Raw genomic sequence first — 15,752 nt, forward strand, 5'->3', positions numbered from 1 at the left:
GCAGAGACATCGTCTGATCCACTCCTCTACCTCTAATTCCCAGGCTTATGGAGCATATCTAAAACTGTGGCTGACACTTAAACTTTTTTATTACAGTTCAGTATTTCAGAAAACGTCCAGATGTTTTGTGAACAAGAACGTCACTGATAGTGGCCAACTTAATAGGTATTGATATGAACTCCAGAGTTAAATTCATATTGTGAGACGGAACGGTCATGAATATTTCATCTGTCTTGTAGCCTAGTTATTAACATTACGAGCATTTCTAATAATAGGTGAATTACAGCTGCTGATTCAGTCTTTACTATATCTGAAATAATCCCTGAAATGTGACTGACTCACTTACATTTCATGTTGCTACTTTTACTGTGCTTGTGATACACAGTTAGGAATTTCAGTTTATAATATCATGTTCAGACATGAATGATTAAAAAGTCAATATTGATGACCATTCTTAGTTAAATATCTGATTTATTCAGTTATTCGTTGACTGTCTTATAAGGAGATTATACGAAAACTGCATACATAACATAATTTTGGAAATTGCTGATCCATAACAAGTAAGCAAAATGTTGAACTATTATTTGCTACTCGGTTAGTGTTCTCAGCTCATAATTGGAAATAAAATATCAGTGGTGACTAACGTAATGTAAATAGAAGTTCTAGAAATGGTATTCGGAGTGTAGTAATAAAACTTGTTTAATGCAAATCTGGGTACAGAATAAATCCTGTAAATGTGGAATCATTATTGTTGTCAGCATAAATCCCATTAAATGTATTGTCTCCATAAACTTGTAACCACACTTCATCCCCTTCATCTAAATGAATTGCAACAGAACCTCCAGCTTGGTCAACATCATTATTCTGAAATTGATCATAAGTAAAAATGATAACCTTGTTGTTTTTGTACAGGCCAACTTTGACATCTTTAGTATAGACAGTAATGTGATATGAAAAGAAGTACACCCCTGAATACGGACAGCTGAATTTGCCAGTCTCTTCATTGTAGTGTTTTTGATCATTGTAGAAGATTTTGGAGAATTTGATAGGGATGTTTGGGACAGGATTTCTTGTGGTCAGTCCCACGCTGAAAGCTGAGCGGTAATAATAGCCACTATCTCCCTTTTCTCCTTTCCGTCCTGGCAGTGCAGGAGGCCCTTGCTCTCCATCCACACCTGGTTCCCCAGGTTTGCCTTCATCACCCTTTGGTCCTGGCAATCCTAAAAAAAAGTAAAAGTAAAATGGAGTATACTAAGCTCCACAATTTGTGCAGTTATGTATCATTAACGTTATCACCTTTTGCTTTATATGGCTCTATCGTTGCCAACTGCCCATCAGTTCCTCACCCATGTGTGTTAGCAGAGGCAGTAGGGGTATATTTTTGTCCTCAGTGCATAGGCAGTAGTCTGGCAGAACAGCTTACCATGCCCATGATAGAATTTTCATTCTATTTATTTCAATGGAATTGGAATGATAAACGATGGGCTCCATAATGGGCAGGCGATCCATTCTGCAAGATTGTCATGGATGAGATGAAAATTTATCCGAGTGAATGTTGACAGACTCTTCAATTATCATGGGCATGCAGGCCAAGCTCAATCCTCTATTCTTTCACTGCCCACAGTGGCAAGTGCCACTGGACAGCAACCAGAAGGGCTAAGCTTGGAATAGAGTATTTTTTCAACTTTAGGCTATTGAGGCCAATTGTGATATTTCAACTACTACCCCACCGAACTCAGCATGGGCAATGAAGGAACTAAACTTGGCACCGTCTTAATCAACACAGCTCATTGCAATATTAGGTGGTGCAATAATACAGTGAGGCATGAAGGAAAGTATGTGAGTTTGTTTTAAAATCTATGGCGTTAGCTGTTGAAAGGGATCCAGTTGAAACTGCACAAGTACTGTGCATAGTACATAACATGTAAAATGCATCATATTGTGTGCATACATATCACATATAAAATCCTTACACCATATTGTCCAGGCACAGTAGAATTCTACCTGGAAAAATTAATGTAACAAATCCAGAACAGAGCTCCCATTCAAAAACAGCTAATAGGATAAAGCACCTAGTCCCAGCAAACAAAGTATTCATTTATATAGGTTTTATCCCATTGTTTTCAATGGAAATAAACAGTACAGAAGTAGGTGACCCAGTCAATTGAAAAATAATGAGTTGAAAAGGAAAATAAGGAAATTAACAAAAACAACTTATATGCGTATAGCACCTTTAATGGAATAAAATGTCTCAAGGTGCTTTACAGGAGCATTATAAAACAAAGTATGACACTGAGACACAAAGGGAGATGTTAGGTCAGATGATTGAAAGCTTGGTCAAAGAGGTAGGTTTTAAGGAGTACCTTAAAGGAGGAAAGCGTGGCGGAGAGGTAGAGGGAGTGTGTTCCAGAGCTTGGAGCCGAGGCAACTGAAGGCGCAGCCACCAATAGTTTAGTTTTTAGTTTAGAGATACAGCACTGAAACAGGCCCTTCGGCCCACTGAGTCTGTGCCGACCATCAACCACCCATTTATACTAATCCTACACTAATTCCATATTCCTACCACATCCCCACCTGTCCCTATATTTCCCTACCACCTACCTATACTAGGAGCAATTGCTAATGGCCAATTTACCTATCAACCTGCAAGTCTTTGGCATGTGGGAGGAAACCGGAGCACCCAGAGGAAACCCACGCAGACACAGGGAGAACTTGCAAACTCCACACAGGCAGTACCCAGAATTGAACCCGGGTCGCTGGAGCTGTGGTGCTAACCACTGTACCACTGTGCCGCCCAATAGTGGAACGATTAAAATCAGGGGTGCACAAGAGGCCAGAATTAAAGGAAAATAGATATCTTGGAGGGTTGTGGGCCTGGTGGAGATTATAGAGATAGGGAGGGGGTGAGGCCATGGAGGGTTTTGAAAACAAGGATGAGAATTTTAAAATCAAGCCAAAAATATTTGAACACACAAAAAAAGCCACATTTTTCTGTTCAAATCATTCAATATATTGATTGAGCTGTCCTTCTAAGATTTGATATGCCATAAACAAAATTTAAACAAATATATTATTTTAAAATTACTTGTGATTTTTATAATGCAGAAATTTGACATTCCATAAATATAAAATTAGTTTTTCAGGGCCATTGAGGCTGCTCAGCAGTAAGCATGAACTTAGACCCTTAAAAGCCAAACTACACCTCATTCAAAGAGGTGTAACTTTCTCAAGAGTCTTTACAACGACACTAATCATATCAAATGACAAATTCTCATCAGTTTAGTGATTTCTAATTGATTGCAGGCTGGTGTCTTCAACATTACACCCCATGGAGAAGCACAGAATCATTGACAGCAACTTTTCAATTTCTACGTTTAACTGCGCATGTGCAGACTCCAGAAGTTGCTGTCAATTTCAGAAAAGTAATGATGGTAAATGCCTACCATTTCACCCTCATTACTACTGCAAAATCTGAGCCTTTAAAACGGAACATTCTTTCTTTCACAATTGACCTCTCCCCTTATTACCCAGTGAGTGAATATATCACCTGTTATATCAATGAGCCACATATGCTCAGAAGGAGAATTTCTGGTGTTCAAAATAGAGGCATGAGAGCAAATATGTTAGAAATGGGGAACCTGGGAGAAAGAGATGTAATCTTTATAGAAAGTTGGGTGGATTTCTGGGGATAATAAATGTCTGTGGAAAGACCTCTACCAAAGGTGGAGGGGGTGGGAAGAAGCCCAGGAAAGGAAGAGTCAGCAATGAATTATATAAATGTGAGGGATGGGTGGATTAAATTAAATTTAAAAGTCAATTAAATTCTTTAGAGTGGGGAAATGTTAATAAATGGCATCAACATAGCCATCAATGTAATAAAGGAATGGGGTGCTCTAAACAGGAATCGAGCATGAATATTTAATTCATGGGGAATGTATTCCATCGCTAAAGGTTCATCAGCAGGAAACATGAAAGCAATTGGTCAGGGTTTTCTACTTTTATCACCCTACAGCTTTCTGTCCATTTAGGTGAATGGGTGGCAAATTGCAAGTTGGTGAGTATAGAAGTGGAAGGCTCTGACCATAATCTCAGTGCAATTAATTCAAAGGACAAAATATGTACATTTAAAGATTAAATGGTGCTACAAAGCAAGTACAAAAGAATTCTCAACACAAAATTGGAAACAAAGAAAAATCATTGCCAGGTTCTTCAAGTAGTTTCTGCAATGCTGATTTCCACTTATGCCACTTATGTTCATAATATCCATTTTGAAGCAATGTCCATTACCTGTTTCTCCATTTTCTCCTTTTGCGCCATCATGACCATCTCTGCCCGGTTTGCCAGGAAATCCATTATGGCCGGGACTGCCAGGTATTCCTGCCATCCAGTTTGGGCAACCTTGAATAATTTTTGGGGGTTCTTGGGGAATGATTGCTGGGGCTTCAGGTTCACTGACGTCAGCTTCAGTGACATGTGGTTCATCAGTTACTTCATCAGAATAGCTCAGCCCAACCAAAGCCACCAGCCAGATGAGTTGTTTAAGTATCATTTTCACTGTGATTAACCAAGCTCTGTACCAAGTGACCTAAAAGATATATGTAAACACTTAATGCAAGATATTGAAATTCTCAGTAATAGAACACATTCTACTTTCTCGTAAACCTTCCTTCAAGACAATCAATGCTGACTTACAAATACATTTTTAATTACAGTGGTTCTAAAAGCCTCTTTAGAAGCATCGAAAAGTGTAGCACAGAAAGAGGAAATTTGGTCCACTGAGTCTGCGTCTGCTCTTTTGAAGAGCAATCCAGTTAGTCCCACTCCCTGGCTCTTTCCCCATATCTCTGCAATTTTTTTCTCTTTCAAGTATTTATCAAGTTCTCTTTCGAAGGCTACTATTGAATTCCACCACCCTATAGGCAACGCATTCCAAGTCCTAACCACTTGTTGCTTAAAAATATTTTTCTTCATGTTGCCTCCAGTTCTTTTGCCAATCACCGTAAATCTGTGCCTTCCGGTTATCAACCCTTCAGCCATTGGAAATTGTTTCTCTCTATTTATTCTATGTAAACCCTTTTTGATTTTAAACACCTCTGTCAAATCTCCTCTGAGCCTTCTCTAAGTAGAGGAATCCCAGCTTCTCCAGTCTATCCACATAATTGTAATCCTTCAGCCCTGGAACCATTCTCATAAATCTCTCCTGTACCCTCTTCAAAGCCTTCATGTCCTTCCTAAAGTGTGGCACCCAGAATTGGACACAATGCTCCAGTTGGAACCAAAATAGTGTTTTATATAAGTTTAGCATGACTTCTTAGCTTCTTTCAAAACATGATGTGATATCAAATTGCAGAAGAAAATTCAACAATGGGATATAAACTCAAGGTCAGAGACCTTAACAGAAGATGGGCATCAATATGGTATAGTTTATTGACTGGACTGGACATGACTAATATATCAAACTCAATAGAGCTGACATTCCTGCTGCTGGCTAGGCACAAGTCAGGCAGATCATGCCTGTAGTACACTGGGCCTGACATGAACAGGATCCATCTCCATTTCTGGGTTCAGGTCATTACTGTATGTTGATGCTGCTGGGTCACAGGACTTCCCCTTGCAGTTGCAAATCCAGCCTGAGCTGCCTAGGCCCTCAGTTTCAGTATTTCCTCCCTGGACTTGTCCACCTCTCTACCTATCTCTCCTCCTTCAAGTTGCTTCTTAAAACCAACCTCTTTGATGACGAGTTCGGTCACTTATCCAAACATCTCCTTATGTAGCTCAGTGTCAAATTTTGTCTGATAACACTCCTGTGAGGTGTCTTGGGATGTTTTTACTACATTAAAGGCAGTATATAAATACGTTATTGTTGTTGTTGAGATTCCTGCAGCAGTGGTGAAGGATCCCAGAATTGACAGAATACAATCGAGCAGGCTGAGGATCTTTTCTCTGGATACAAAAAGATTAAGAGTCACCTGATAGAGGTATTTAAAATGTTGAAGGTATTCAATAGGGTGGATGTGGAGAAACTGTTTCCACTTGTGGGTGAGTCCAGAACAAGGGTTCATAAATATAAGATAAACTAAGAATTTAGGAGGAATTTTGTTACGCAGTGAGTGGCGAGAATGGAACTAATTGCCACATGGAGTGGTGAAGCAGATAGCATAGATGTATTTAAGGGGAGGCATGAGGGAGAAGTGAATAGAGAGATATGGGCCTCAATTTTTCCAGCCCTCCAGGCAGTGAGGGGGGGGGGGGTAAAATTCTGTGGGGAGAGGCCCGCCTCGACCCTTGATGTCGACAAGGGCCCGCCACATATTACTGGTGGGGGGAGGTCCTCGGTGTGCCCCCCACCGAACCGCATGGCAGCGGGCCCTTCATCTAAATATTTAAATTCACAATAATGAAATGTAAATGACCCTACCGACAGGCGGCGGCCGTCCCATACCAATTTTACAGCCGCCGTTTGTACTTTGCGCGCCTTTGGAACTCCATATGAAGTTCCGAGACGAGAACCTATGACGAGGGGGGAGGATTAAAATTTTCAGGGTGGGAGGGGTGGGGGAGCGAGGAAAACACTGTTTATTGGCTGTGGGGAGGGTGGGAAGGGGTTGAAGGGCAAAAGTTAGAAAGTTGTGGGGGGGGGTGGGGATGTTCAGGTTGTGCACAAACTAAGTTCTGGCAATATAGGGCAATGCAAAGAACATTGGGGGGGTTTGGGGAAGGGGCTCCATCACATAACTTCTTATTTAATAAAAATTAATACTGATACACCTTTAAACATTCTAATTTTTGCTAAGGAATTAAAGCGGCAGCCGCCCCCTCTACATCATGGGGGTGGCTTCTCCTCCCCTCTATTTAAATCAGCCACCGTACTGTGCGGCGGCCCTTCCATGTCAGAAAGCCGCTGCTCTCACAGTGCGCCACCGCAGAACGCGGCACACTAATAAAATCCAGCCCATGGGGGCAAGGTGGAAAGAGATCACTGAAATAGGAAGAGCCTTGTTTTATGCTGTAAATTCAAATAATTTAATGTATTATCAGCTAACTTCATTACTGACTCGTAGAGGCACATTTGTGACTGAAGTAAAATTTAAATCATTTATGAAAGTGCTTCTATATTTTTGTTAAGTATATGTTTTCAGGACTTATATTTAAATTGTGGAGATGAATTCATTGGAAGGCTGAAGATTTCATAGAAGCTGGACTTTGCTTTGTTGTTGACAGTTCATTGAAAGGACACTGAGATGCTGTTTAAAAACAACCTTGCTGGAAGTCATGTGCTTTAAGCAATAAACAACTGCAACCTTGGTGATCTGAAGAAGATGTTTACAGATATAGGTCAAGATTTATAGGGGTCAAGAGGCTTGACGCCTGAGATATTGTTTTTGGTTTTGCTTTGGACAGTGTGTTGGGTGTGAACTGTTTTGAAGACAGTTGGAAAAAAACAGCCAAGACAGCAGCCACCATCAACTTACCCTCTTCCATCTCTTTGAGAACTTCCGGAGAATCAAGTGTAGGAAATAAAGAAATTGATGCCGCATTTCTCCTGGAAAGCCTGCCAAACTGATCCTCAACATCACCTGAAAAGAACTGTTCTAGAAAGATCCCAGTGACAGCCGTCTAAGTGTATTTGGGATGCCAGACCAAAAAGGGACAACTGACATTTTTCCATATCTTCTCTTTTTTCCTTCAAGAATTAGCAAATGTTTAGCCAAAGTATTCTTTTTTGTCTTATTTTTGTAACAGACCTCTGCAGAGAGAATTTCAGTGTGTGTGTAAGTTTGTGTGTGGGGAATTTAAAAAGGGGAACTTCCATATTTTAATCTGTGTGTTAATGCTTTGCTTCATTACTGGTTAAGTCTTGTTTTCTAATAAACTGTTAATTTTGTTGTTTATTAAAGAAACCTGGTTGGTGTATTTTATTCTGGGATAATGATCAGAGTATATGATTGACTGCATCGGTAACTGGGTAAACATTTAAAAAAAAATGTTGTGACTGTGGAGAAGTGGAACTAGAAAAGGCAGTGCACTCTTCCTGCCTCAGTCGTAACACAGCCATTGGAAAATCCAAGACAACAAACAATAAGAATGAATTACTCCTTACAACCATGGTGTATGTCACTTTGGGGCTGGCTTTCATTTCCCTACCATCCTGTTCCCACCAAAAAACAGGACAGTAGTGAGAAAAAAATCACAAAAAACAATGCAACTGAATAAAGAGCAACCTAACCAGCTGTCCTTAAACAGACTGCTGGAGAGTGTTCCAAAAGCATTACGGCTAAACCTTTTAAATGAACTCCCCTCCTTGGCCCGCAAAATTATTCCCATTCATTGCCAATTTCTCCACCGTTCCAACTCCTATTGCTCACATCAAAAACAGATTATCTAGCCATTCATTAACTTGCTGTTTGTGGGACCTTACTGTGTGCAAATTGTTTGTTGTATTTGCCTACTTAACAATAGTGACAACATTTGAAAATTAAATTAATTAAATGTAAAGCACTTTGAGACATTGCGAAAAGGACTATATAAATGCAAATTCTTCTTTCTCTTAATTGAAAGGTGCATTGAGTGGCTATGAAAAGATCCAATAGGTTAGATTTACCTTTTGGATTTTAAGTGAACTGGGACCAGTGCAAGGCTAAATGCAGTCAGGTACAGATTGTCTTAGGGCTTGTGTTTTGTGAAAATATCCAGTTTAATGTAAAGAGCAGATGAACTGGATATATCCCTGTTATATGAGTGAAAACTTGACATTTTCATGTTTTACTGCACAGTTGAGTACAGAGCTATTTAAGCTAATTGTAGAGCCATTGATTACTCACACAACTTCCTAGTGGATGGATATTGGAAGCATGTAGAGCTGCTGATGTGAACGAGTGTGGAAAAATGGAAATGCAAACATTTTAACTTTGGATTTTTACACTCATGTTAAAAAATGTAGATGAGTCTTTCTTTTCACGTAAGAGTAGAAATCTAATTGTAACGATAAATGTTTAGAGATTTAAATAGCTTCAGCAATCCCTTCTTTCTTACTTATCACTTACCATGTTCATTCAGTCAGTCAAATTATATTGATTATTCTTGCTTGAGCAGTGTTGATTGGTCATGTACTCTGACATTTGGTTTTGCAACCAAGCAGCAACACCATGAGACAGTTAGACATCTTTGATTGTGTGCGCTTTTAGTAAATTGGCAGCAGGAGTATGATTGGTGGCCAGAGGACAACACCACACCATTTATAGTTCAGAATTACCACTGTAAGAAATGCAAAGCCTTTTGTCCAAGTCTCAGGTGTACTTCACCTGGACAGTTAGGAGGCTGACAGGTTCATTTCTGACTTTTGAAGCTTACAAATTAATTAATATAGATCAAGGCAAATAATTATTGATACCTGTGTGATATAATATGGATTCATCCAACTTTATTATGGCATAACAAAACAGAAGGAAAGACTTATTGGGTAATTGAAGTAAAGATGTTCCACAAAATCTGCGAAATGCTCAATGGAAAGATTGAGATAAATTTTCCTCTGCAGACAAGCGGGTTTCCCGGTAGGGTGGCCAGTGACGGGAAATCAGTTGGGAAATCCCTGCCTGTTTTTACCCAGGTCAAATTCTCTGCCGGTACTATGTGTGGTCATTGTCAAATGATGTGGTCATGGTCGAATGATCTCATGTATCACATTTTCTGTCACTCTCACCTTAGTAATGCTAAGCATAAGCAATGGCTCTGCAAATAGGTGCCTGGTATTGCCAGAGCTGGCAGAAACCAATGAAAAATTCAAAAATTCACAAGGGAACAAGGGAGTACAATCAGTCATGGGAGTGATTTGGTCTCCCACCCCAACACATCATATTGGAACTCAGTTATCTTTTACTTCCCTGGCAGCAGCCATATTTAAGCTGCCACAGGCACTCAAGTCCATCAGCAGTTTTGATTTTCCATCCCTTCCGTCAGGCTTCCACGCTACAGGTGGATACTATACTGGGGGTCTGTCAAAAGCATTTTAATTTGGACAATCATGGGCAATACTTCAGCATCAGCAGTAAGTTTGGATGACAACCTAAAGTCCCACCCTACCACACATCAAGTAAAATTGCCAAGGGAGAGAAAAATCCTAACCTATAGTCTGTAGTACCATAACTGCATCAAGTCTAGGAAGTGACTAGTAAACCAATAATTGAATAGAAAAGGAACATTCTATTTAACTGGATCTATGTATTCATTATTGGGGATTGGTCAAGGAATATTAGCCATAATATGCACTGCCAGTGAAGGAATTATGAATAAAATACATTTCTGGCCTCATGTTTTAAAGTTTATAGATAAGAATTAGCTCTGAAACATCATCTGAAATCAACTCTTTAGAAAAGAAAACCTCTGGGATGTTAAAATGTCCTGATGGAGACAATATGAGCATTAAATAAGTAAAAATATTTGCATTAATGTAGCACCTTATCATGCCTGTAAGAAAAGTCTCTTCATACTGTTATGATCAAAGCAGGAGTAATGCACTGTTAATTCAGTCCCACTACTCCACAGGTCATAGCATATCAAATAAAATTTCCCACCTACTGAAGAATAGCCAAATTAACCACTTTACTTGTCCCCTAGAATAAAGCACACCAAACCAGGTTTCTTTACACAACAACATTAGCTATTTATTGGAAAAAAAATAATAGGTCTTAACTACTAACGATATATATCTATATATATGAAAAACTCTTTATTTCCTGAGCACACACACATACATTAAAAAAAACACTTAACTGTGGAAAAGGATCTTTGGTTTACAGCTGTTTCTTAGGAATAAAAAGGAAAAAAAATCATTGAGTTTATCACGGTCTGGTAGGATTTTTTCAGTGCGAATAGTCGAATGCCACTCGAAGTCTCTCCAGGCAAGGTTAATGAACAGTCTTTGATGGGTAGGCGTTCAAGGCAATTTGTCTGCAGCAGGTGTCACACAGGTTTTTCAGCAAGGGGTGTAGCAACAGGTCTGCTTGGGTTTTAAAGCAGAAGTCTAGCAGTAGAAGCTTTCTATAGGTTCCAGAGTTTCCCAAAACACAAGAGGGAACAGGAACCACACTGGATGAAGGAATTGTTCAGAGACTGGAGGCAATAGGAATGCAGACTTTCTTCTCAAGACATGTAGGATTCCTTTACAGAGAAAAGTAACACTTTTCTGGGTCTTCCTCTCTTGCTCCAGGCAGGTCAAAGCAAAATTTCAAATGCCAGCCCTTTGTCCAACTCACTGGCTTTTAAAAGTGTCCAAAGTGAAAAAAAAACCTTGCTGAGCCAATCACATGACCAGACAGAATGTCTCCTCTGTCATGCAAAGGGAGGTCAAATCCCTTTGCTGTTTCCTTGAAACTGCTTGCTTCTCCTATTTTTGCATACAAAATCAACATCCAAAATTTCCAGCTATTTGCAGGTGTCCAAGTCTACTGAAAATCCTTTTTTCATTTTTTTTTGAACACACAGATGTTTAAAAGTTTAGTACAAAAATAAAACCTTTTGTAACAATATACAATGGGCATAATTCTGACCCCCACCCCTCCCCCCAAAACAGCAGGATTTGGGCCGAATGCAAAGTTAAATATTAAAAATCCAAAACAGAAATCCAAACTGCCTCAAATCCATCAACTTCCCATTTTAATAGGGATGGGAAAACAATCCATTCTCAGGAGGCAGGTAGGTCAATGAAATCTTTGAAGGAGGCTGCACGCCTCCAATTTTATAGGGTTTCTATTTTTAACCGATGTTGGTCAGGTTTCCCAGGCCTCTGGAGATCTATCAAGTAAAAGGAGGTGAGAAGGGCAAGTGCCTTTACAGCATTGTTTGTCGGCCTGGAGCAGCAGGACTGGTCCCACTATGTCAACAAGCAAACCTTGTAAACCACCCTCTATTTCCATGATCTTTCCCCATCACCCACCCCACCCCACCACTGAACTCCTCATCACCGATCCACCATCTAACCTCACAATTACCAATACCCCCATCTCCTTAGCAATCACTGACTTCTCCCCTGACTGCCCCATCTCAATCACTCACTCCAATCTTCCCCAATCCCCCCACAATCACCAACTCTCATTCTGACCACCCCATCTCTCCAGATCTCTGACACTCCTGCAATTTCCCCCGATACTCCCTTAATCTCTGATCACCCCTCAACCACGGTCTATCCAACCCCTCCCACCACACCACAATCCCAACCCCCAACAACCACATAACTTACCTGTTATATAGTTGAAGTCTTTTCTGGAAAACTTCCCCACCCAGCAGGCAGCCAAGCCTGTCTATCAGGCTGGCATTTGGGAGGGGATCTATTTAAAAATAAACACCCATGTTGTGGAGTTAATACTCCATGGCGTTTGGGAAATCCATTGTTCTGGATTTCCTGACCGTAAGCCCCTCCCCTCACTCCAAAACCTTGCACAAATGAATATTGGGGCCATTTCAACTACAATGATTATTATCAAAGCAATAAGAGCAACAATTTTGTACACAGCAAGATCTCACATTCTGCAATAAATTAAACAACTAGTTAATTGTGGTTTTCCAATGCAATTGGTTGGGGTAGAAATGTTGCTTTGGACATAGAGTGAACTTGTTGCTCCTTTTTGATTGGTGCTGTAGAATTATTAACATCTACCCGAATCACATGAACAGACAGGGCCTCAGCTTGATGTTATATTCAAAGGATGGTATCTCAGGCAATGCAGCGCTGCCTCAGTATTCATAATTTTTTTTAGTCTTACCAATGATTGTGAACTCCTGATCAAGGGCTTGAACCCACAAACTTCTGACTTAGGAGGCAAACGTACAATCTTCTAACCGATAGTGGGTGGTTTAATCCATGTGCCAGTGCCAATGGCAAGTTACAGCAAGGAAGAATGTGAAATTGCTGCCAGCAATGTGGAGCACTGCATGAAATGTAGATAAATATATCTAGAGACACCCTTGGAAAGCCAGCTTAAAAGAAAGTTATATGTCAGACACTATAGCTCGCAGTGGCATCTAATCTTAGAGCCAAGAGTAATTGAATTAATGACCTTGGATCTATACCAGAAGGCCACCTGTTTATAAAAACTACCAGAAACCCATCTGAAAATAGGCCCTCAGAATGTGTTTCATGGTGTAATGTTTGTTTAGAAAAAAACTACAAGAAATTAAACCCCGGTTTTAACAGGACTGGGTGCGGCCTATGATGTTGGCACCCACCTCTCCAACCACCTCCACCTGATATCACCGTTGTGAGGCCTGGGGGATTTTAACACCCAGACCTCATCCGCATGCTTTTTGTCAGTAACCCGCACAAAAAAACCCAGCAGCAAATGGCAGTTGAGGGCACTGTTGTGTGAAACCACCACAAAGGAATGCTTCATACCACTTAGGTAAGTCATGGCTGCGCTTCTTCTGACCTCGGCTTCACTTCCCACTAGGTTAACCTGGTGGGAAAGTGACATCTCCTTCCCTGCTCAGGCCCATGGTTGGTATAGCAGTCGGGCCCCATTGATTTAATCTAATCCCAATCTGCATATTTAAAGAAGCATTCTGCTAGTTTCTGGTGGGTGTCCTTCCTGCCTGCTCATTGCAACACATTAAAATTGGAGCCTGCGGTACGATGGCAGAACATTGGCGAGTGAGTCCAGGGTTGGGATTTCACATTGGGCGGATGGGAGCCCACAACCGACTGAAAAGTGGGTGGCAAACCCGCTTCCGCCTCACTTGGGGATCCGACCTGCATTTTACCGGTCCCCAGGCTTTAAATGTTCCAAGGCGGGACTTCCACCCGCTTGAGGGAGGAAGTCCCACCTCATTGAGCTGCCGGCCAATCAGCGGGCCGGCACATCTTAGTCTCAGCAGCGCCACTAGGAACGGTGGCCACTGCTGGGATGGTAGCCCAGCCGAAGATATGGAGCCGGGAAGACAGGTAGGCTTCGGCTGCCTCACCGGGGGTAATCGGTTGGGCCCCGGCAAGGCAAGGGTGGTCGTTTGGGGGGAAGGGGGTGTGTTGGGTGCTGGGGGTGGTTGGAGTAGCTGGGGCGTCCCTCCATTGGGCACCCTGTGCCCGATGAGTAGGCTCCCCCACCGCCTCCCCCGGGATGATCACAGCCGCCTGGTTTTCACAGGTGGCTTTTCCCGGCTCCAGGACGTCTGCTTGCCGTGCGTAAAATCTGCGTGGAGATGGGCGAAGGCCTTTAAGTGGCCGTTAAGTGGCCACTTAAGGGCCTTGATTGGCCTGGGACGAGGGGGGTGCCATTTTTCAACCCCCTGCCCGACGTAAACGGGGGGCGGAGGCTGGAGCTGGTCGGGAAAGCCTCCCGGAGCCTTGTGCTCCATTTTACATCACCCCTCCCACCACCATCCGGTCCGTTGGGGTGGCCCATGAGTGAATTTAACTATCATCCCAATTTCTGCTGGGTAGGCTGGGCGCAAATCACCCTTCTAATCATCGATGTTGCATACTTTACATTGTTCTAGCAGTCATTTCAGCTTTTAATTAAATTTATTATCTGTGTTAGAAGATGCACATGCGGTGTAAACTGCCCTGACATCAGCTTTCCAACTGCAAAGCTTTCTTCACTGCTAACAAACTTATTCTATTTGCTCTCTCCCCGCAATAATGAAAGTGTAGGCTTATGCTAGGTGATTCCCCCAGAGCTGATGCTGGTTGCATTGATAAAAACATGCACAGTCAATCACCCTTAAAAAGTAGCAAGTATCAACCAATTCTAAAATGTTCACATATCCAAACAACTACTGGCAGATCTGTTACTTATTTTCACATTACGGTTTTCATACCAATTAAACCATTCGAGTCTTGTCACAAGTGAATCTTGCAGACATCTGCATTCTTTGTGTAATTTATCCCTTGCTAATAATAGAGCAATGCTACTGAAGTGGATTGCTTTCGTCCAGAGCATATATCAGCAATGCATAAATTAACCCAAACATAGCTGTTTTAAATGTTCCATTTACTCTATGTTAACACTTTATACAGACACTTCAATAGATGCAGCTCAATGCCACAATTAATCATTTGAGTTTTTCTCATTGATGTAATGGTCTGACAAGGTCCAAAACAGAGGAAGATACATCAGGTTGAAAGTGCAGAATTAGAAGGCTTAATATTTATAAAACCGCATTCTACAACTATTTTACTGATAGTTCAGCCATACAGTGTACAAAAAAAACTGCAAAGTTAACTAACATTGTATATATTTGGCGATTGCTGTAGATTGTAATCGTTATAATGATTATAATCATTCCAATAACCATCATACAGAAACAGGTATTACAGTGTTGCAATCAATTGGTCAAATGAAAACTCAAAATATTTCTCCATAAAAAACACATTTTAAAATGGAAAAAAGTGGAATGTTACCCGTCAGTTCACGTTGTCCTTCCCTTTTACTAGGAGCTGGCTCCTTGCAAAGTATCCAAGGTTGATGTTACATGATCTGGCTTCCTGCTGCTGCTCCACATGGAAATGTCTGTCAATCTGAACTGAGATCCTATTTGGCAGTTGATAATTAATCATTAATAATGCTTTTTATAGGTAGAAGGGCCTGAGAAAACTTAGCAAATAAATAGGAAATACATAATCTGTATAATCATAAAAAGTTGTTTCAAATATTTTGTAAATAGGATAAAATGACATCCATTAGAGTAATGTTTTCCATGACTTTTTTATAACAACTTGATTTTACAATGTATGACAGTAAATTCGAGGTTATTCTCATTCAATT

The 15,752-nt window shown here is 40.9% G+C and overlaps 1 protein-coding gene across 1 annotated transcript; it reads right to left on the reverse strand.

Moving 5' to 3' along the window:
- Positions 1 to 514: 514 nt before the first annotated feature.
- LOC137374855 (adiponectin-like) lies at positions 515 to 15,412 on the reverse strand. Its single transcript, XM_068041412.1, has 3 exons — positions 15,389 to 15,412; positions 4,288 to 4,585; positions 515 to 1,220 (listed from the first exon to the last, which is right to left on the reverse strand). The coding sequence occupies exons 2-3, from the start codon at positions 4,547 to 4,549 to the stop codon at positions 700 to 702; spliced, it is 783 nt and encodes a 260-aa protein (XP_067897513.1). The 5' UTR covers positions 4,550 to 4,585; positions 15,389 to 15,412; the 3' UTR covers positions 515 to 699.
- Between the last annotated feature and the right edge of the window lie 340 nt (positions 15,413 to 15,752).

Source organism: Heterodontus francisci, chromosome 11 (assembly GCF_036365525.1).
Source record: "Heterodontus francisci isolate sHetFra1 chromosome 11, sHetFra1.hap1, whole genome shotgun sequence".
Lineage (NCBI taxonomy): Eukaryota > Metazoa > Chordata > Chondrichthyes > Heterodontiformes > Heterodontidae > Heterodontus > Heterodontus francisci.

Excerpts from the sequence above, each read along its gene's own strand:
- LOC137374855 (XM_068041412.1), bottom strand. The coding sequence starts at position 4,549 with ATGATACTTAAACAACTCATCTGGCTGGTGGCTTTGGTTGGGCTGAGC. Across the intron at positions 1,221-4,287 it reads AGGAGAAAATGGAGAAACAG|GATTGCCAGGACCAAAGGGT; the intron begins GTAATGGACATT and ends ACTTTTTTTTAG.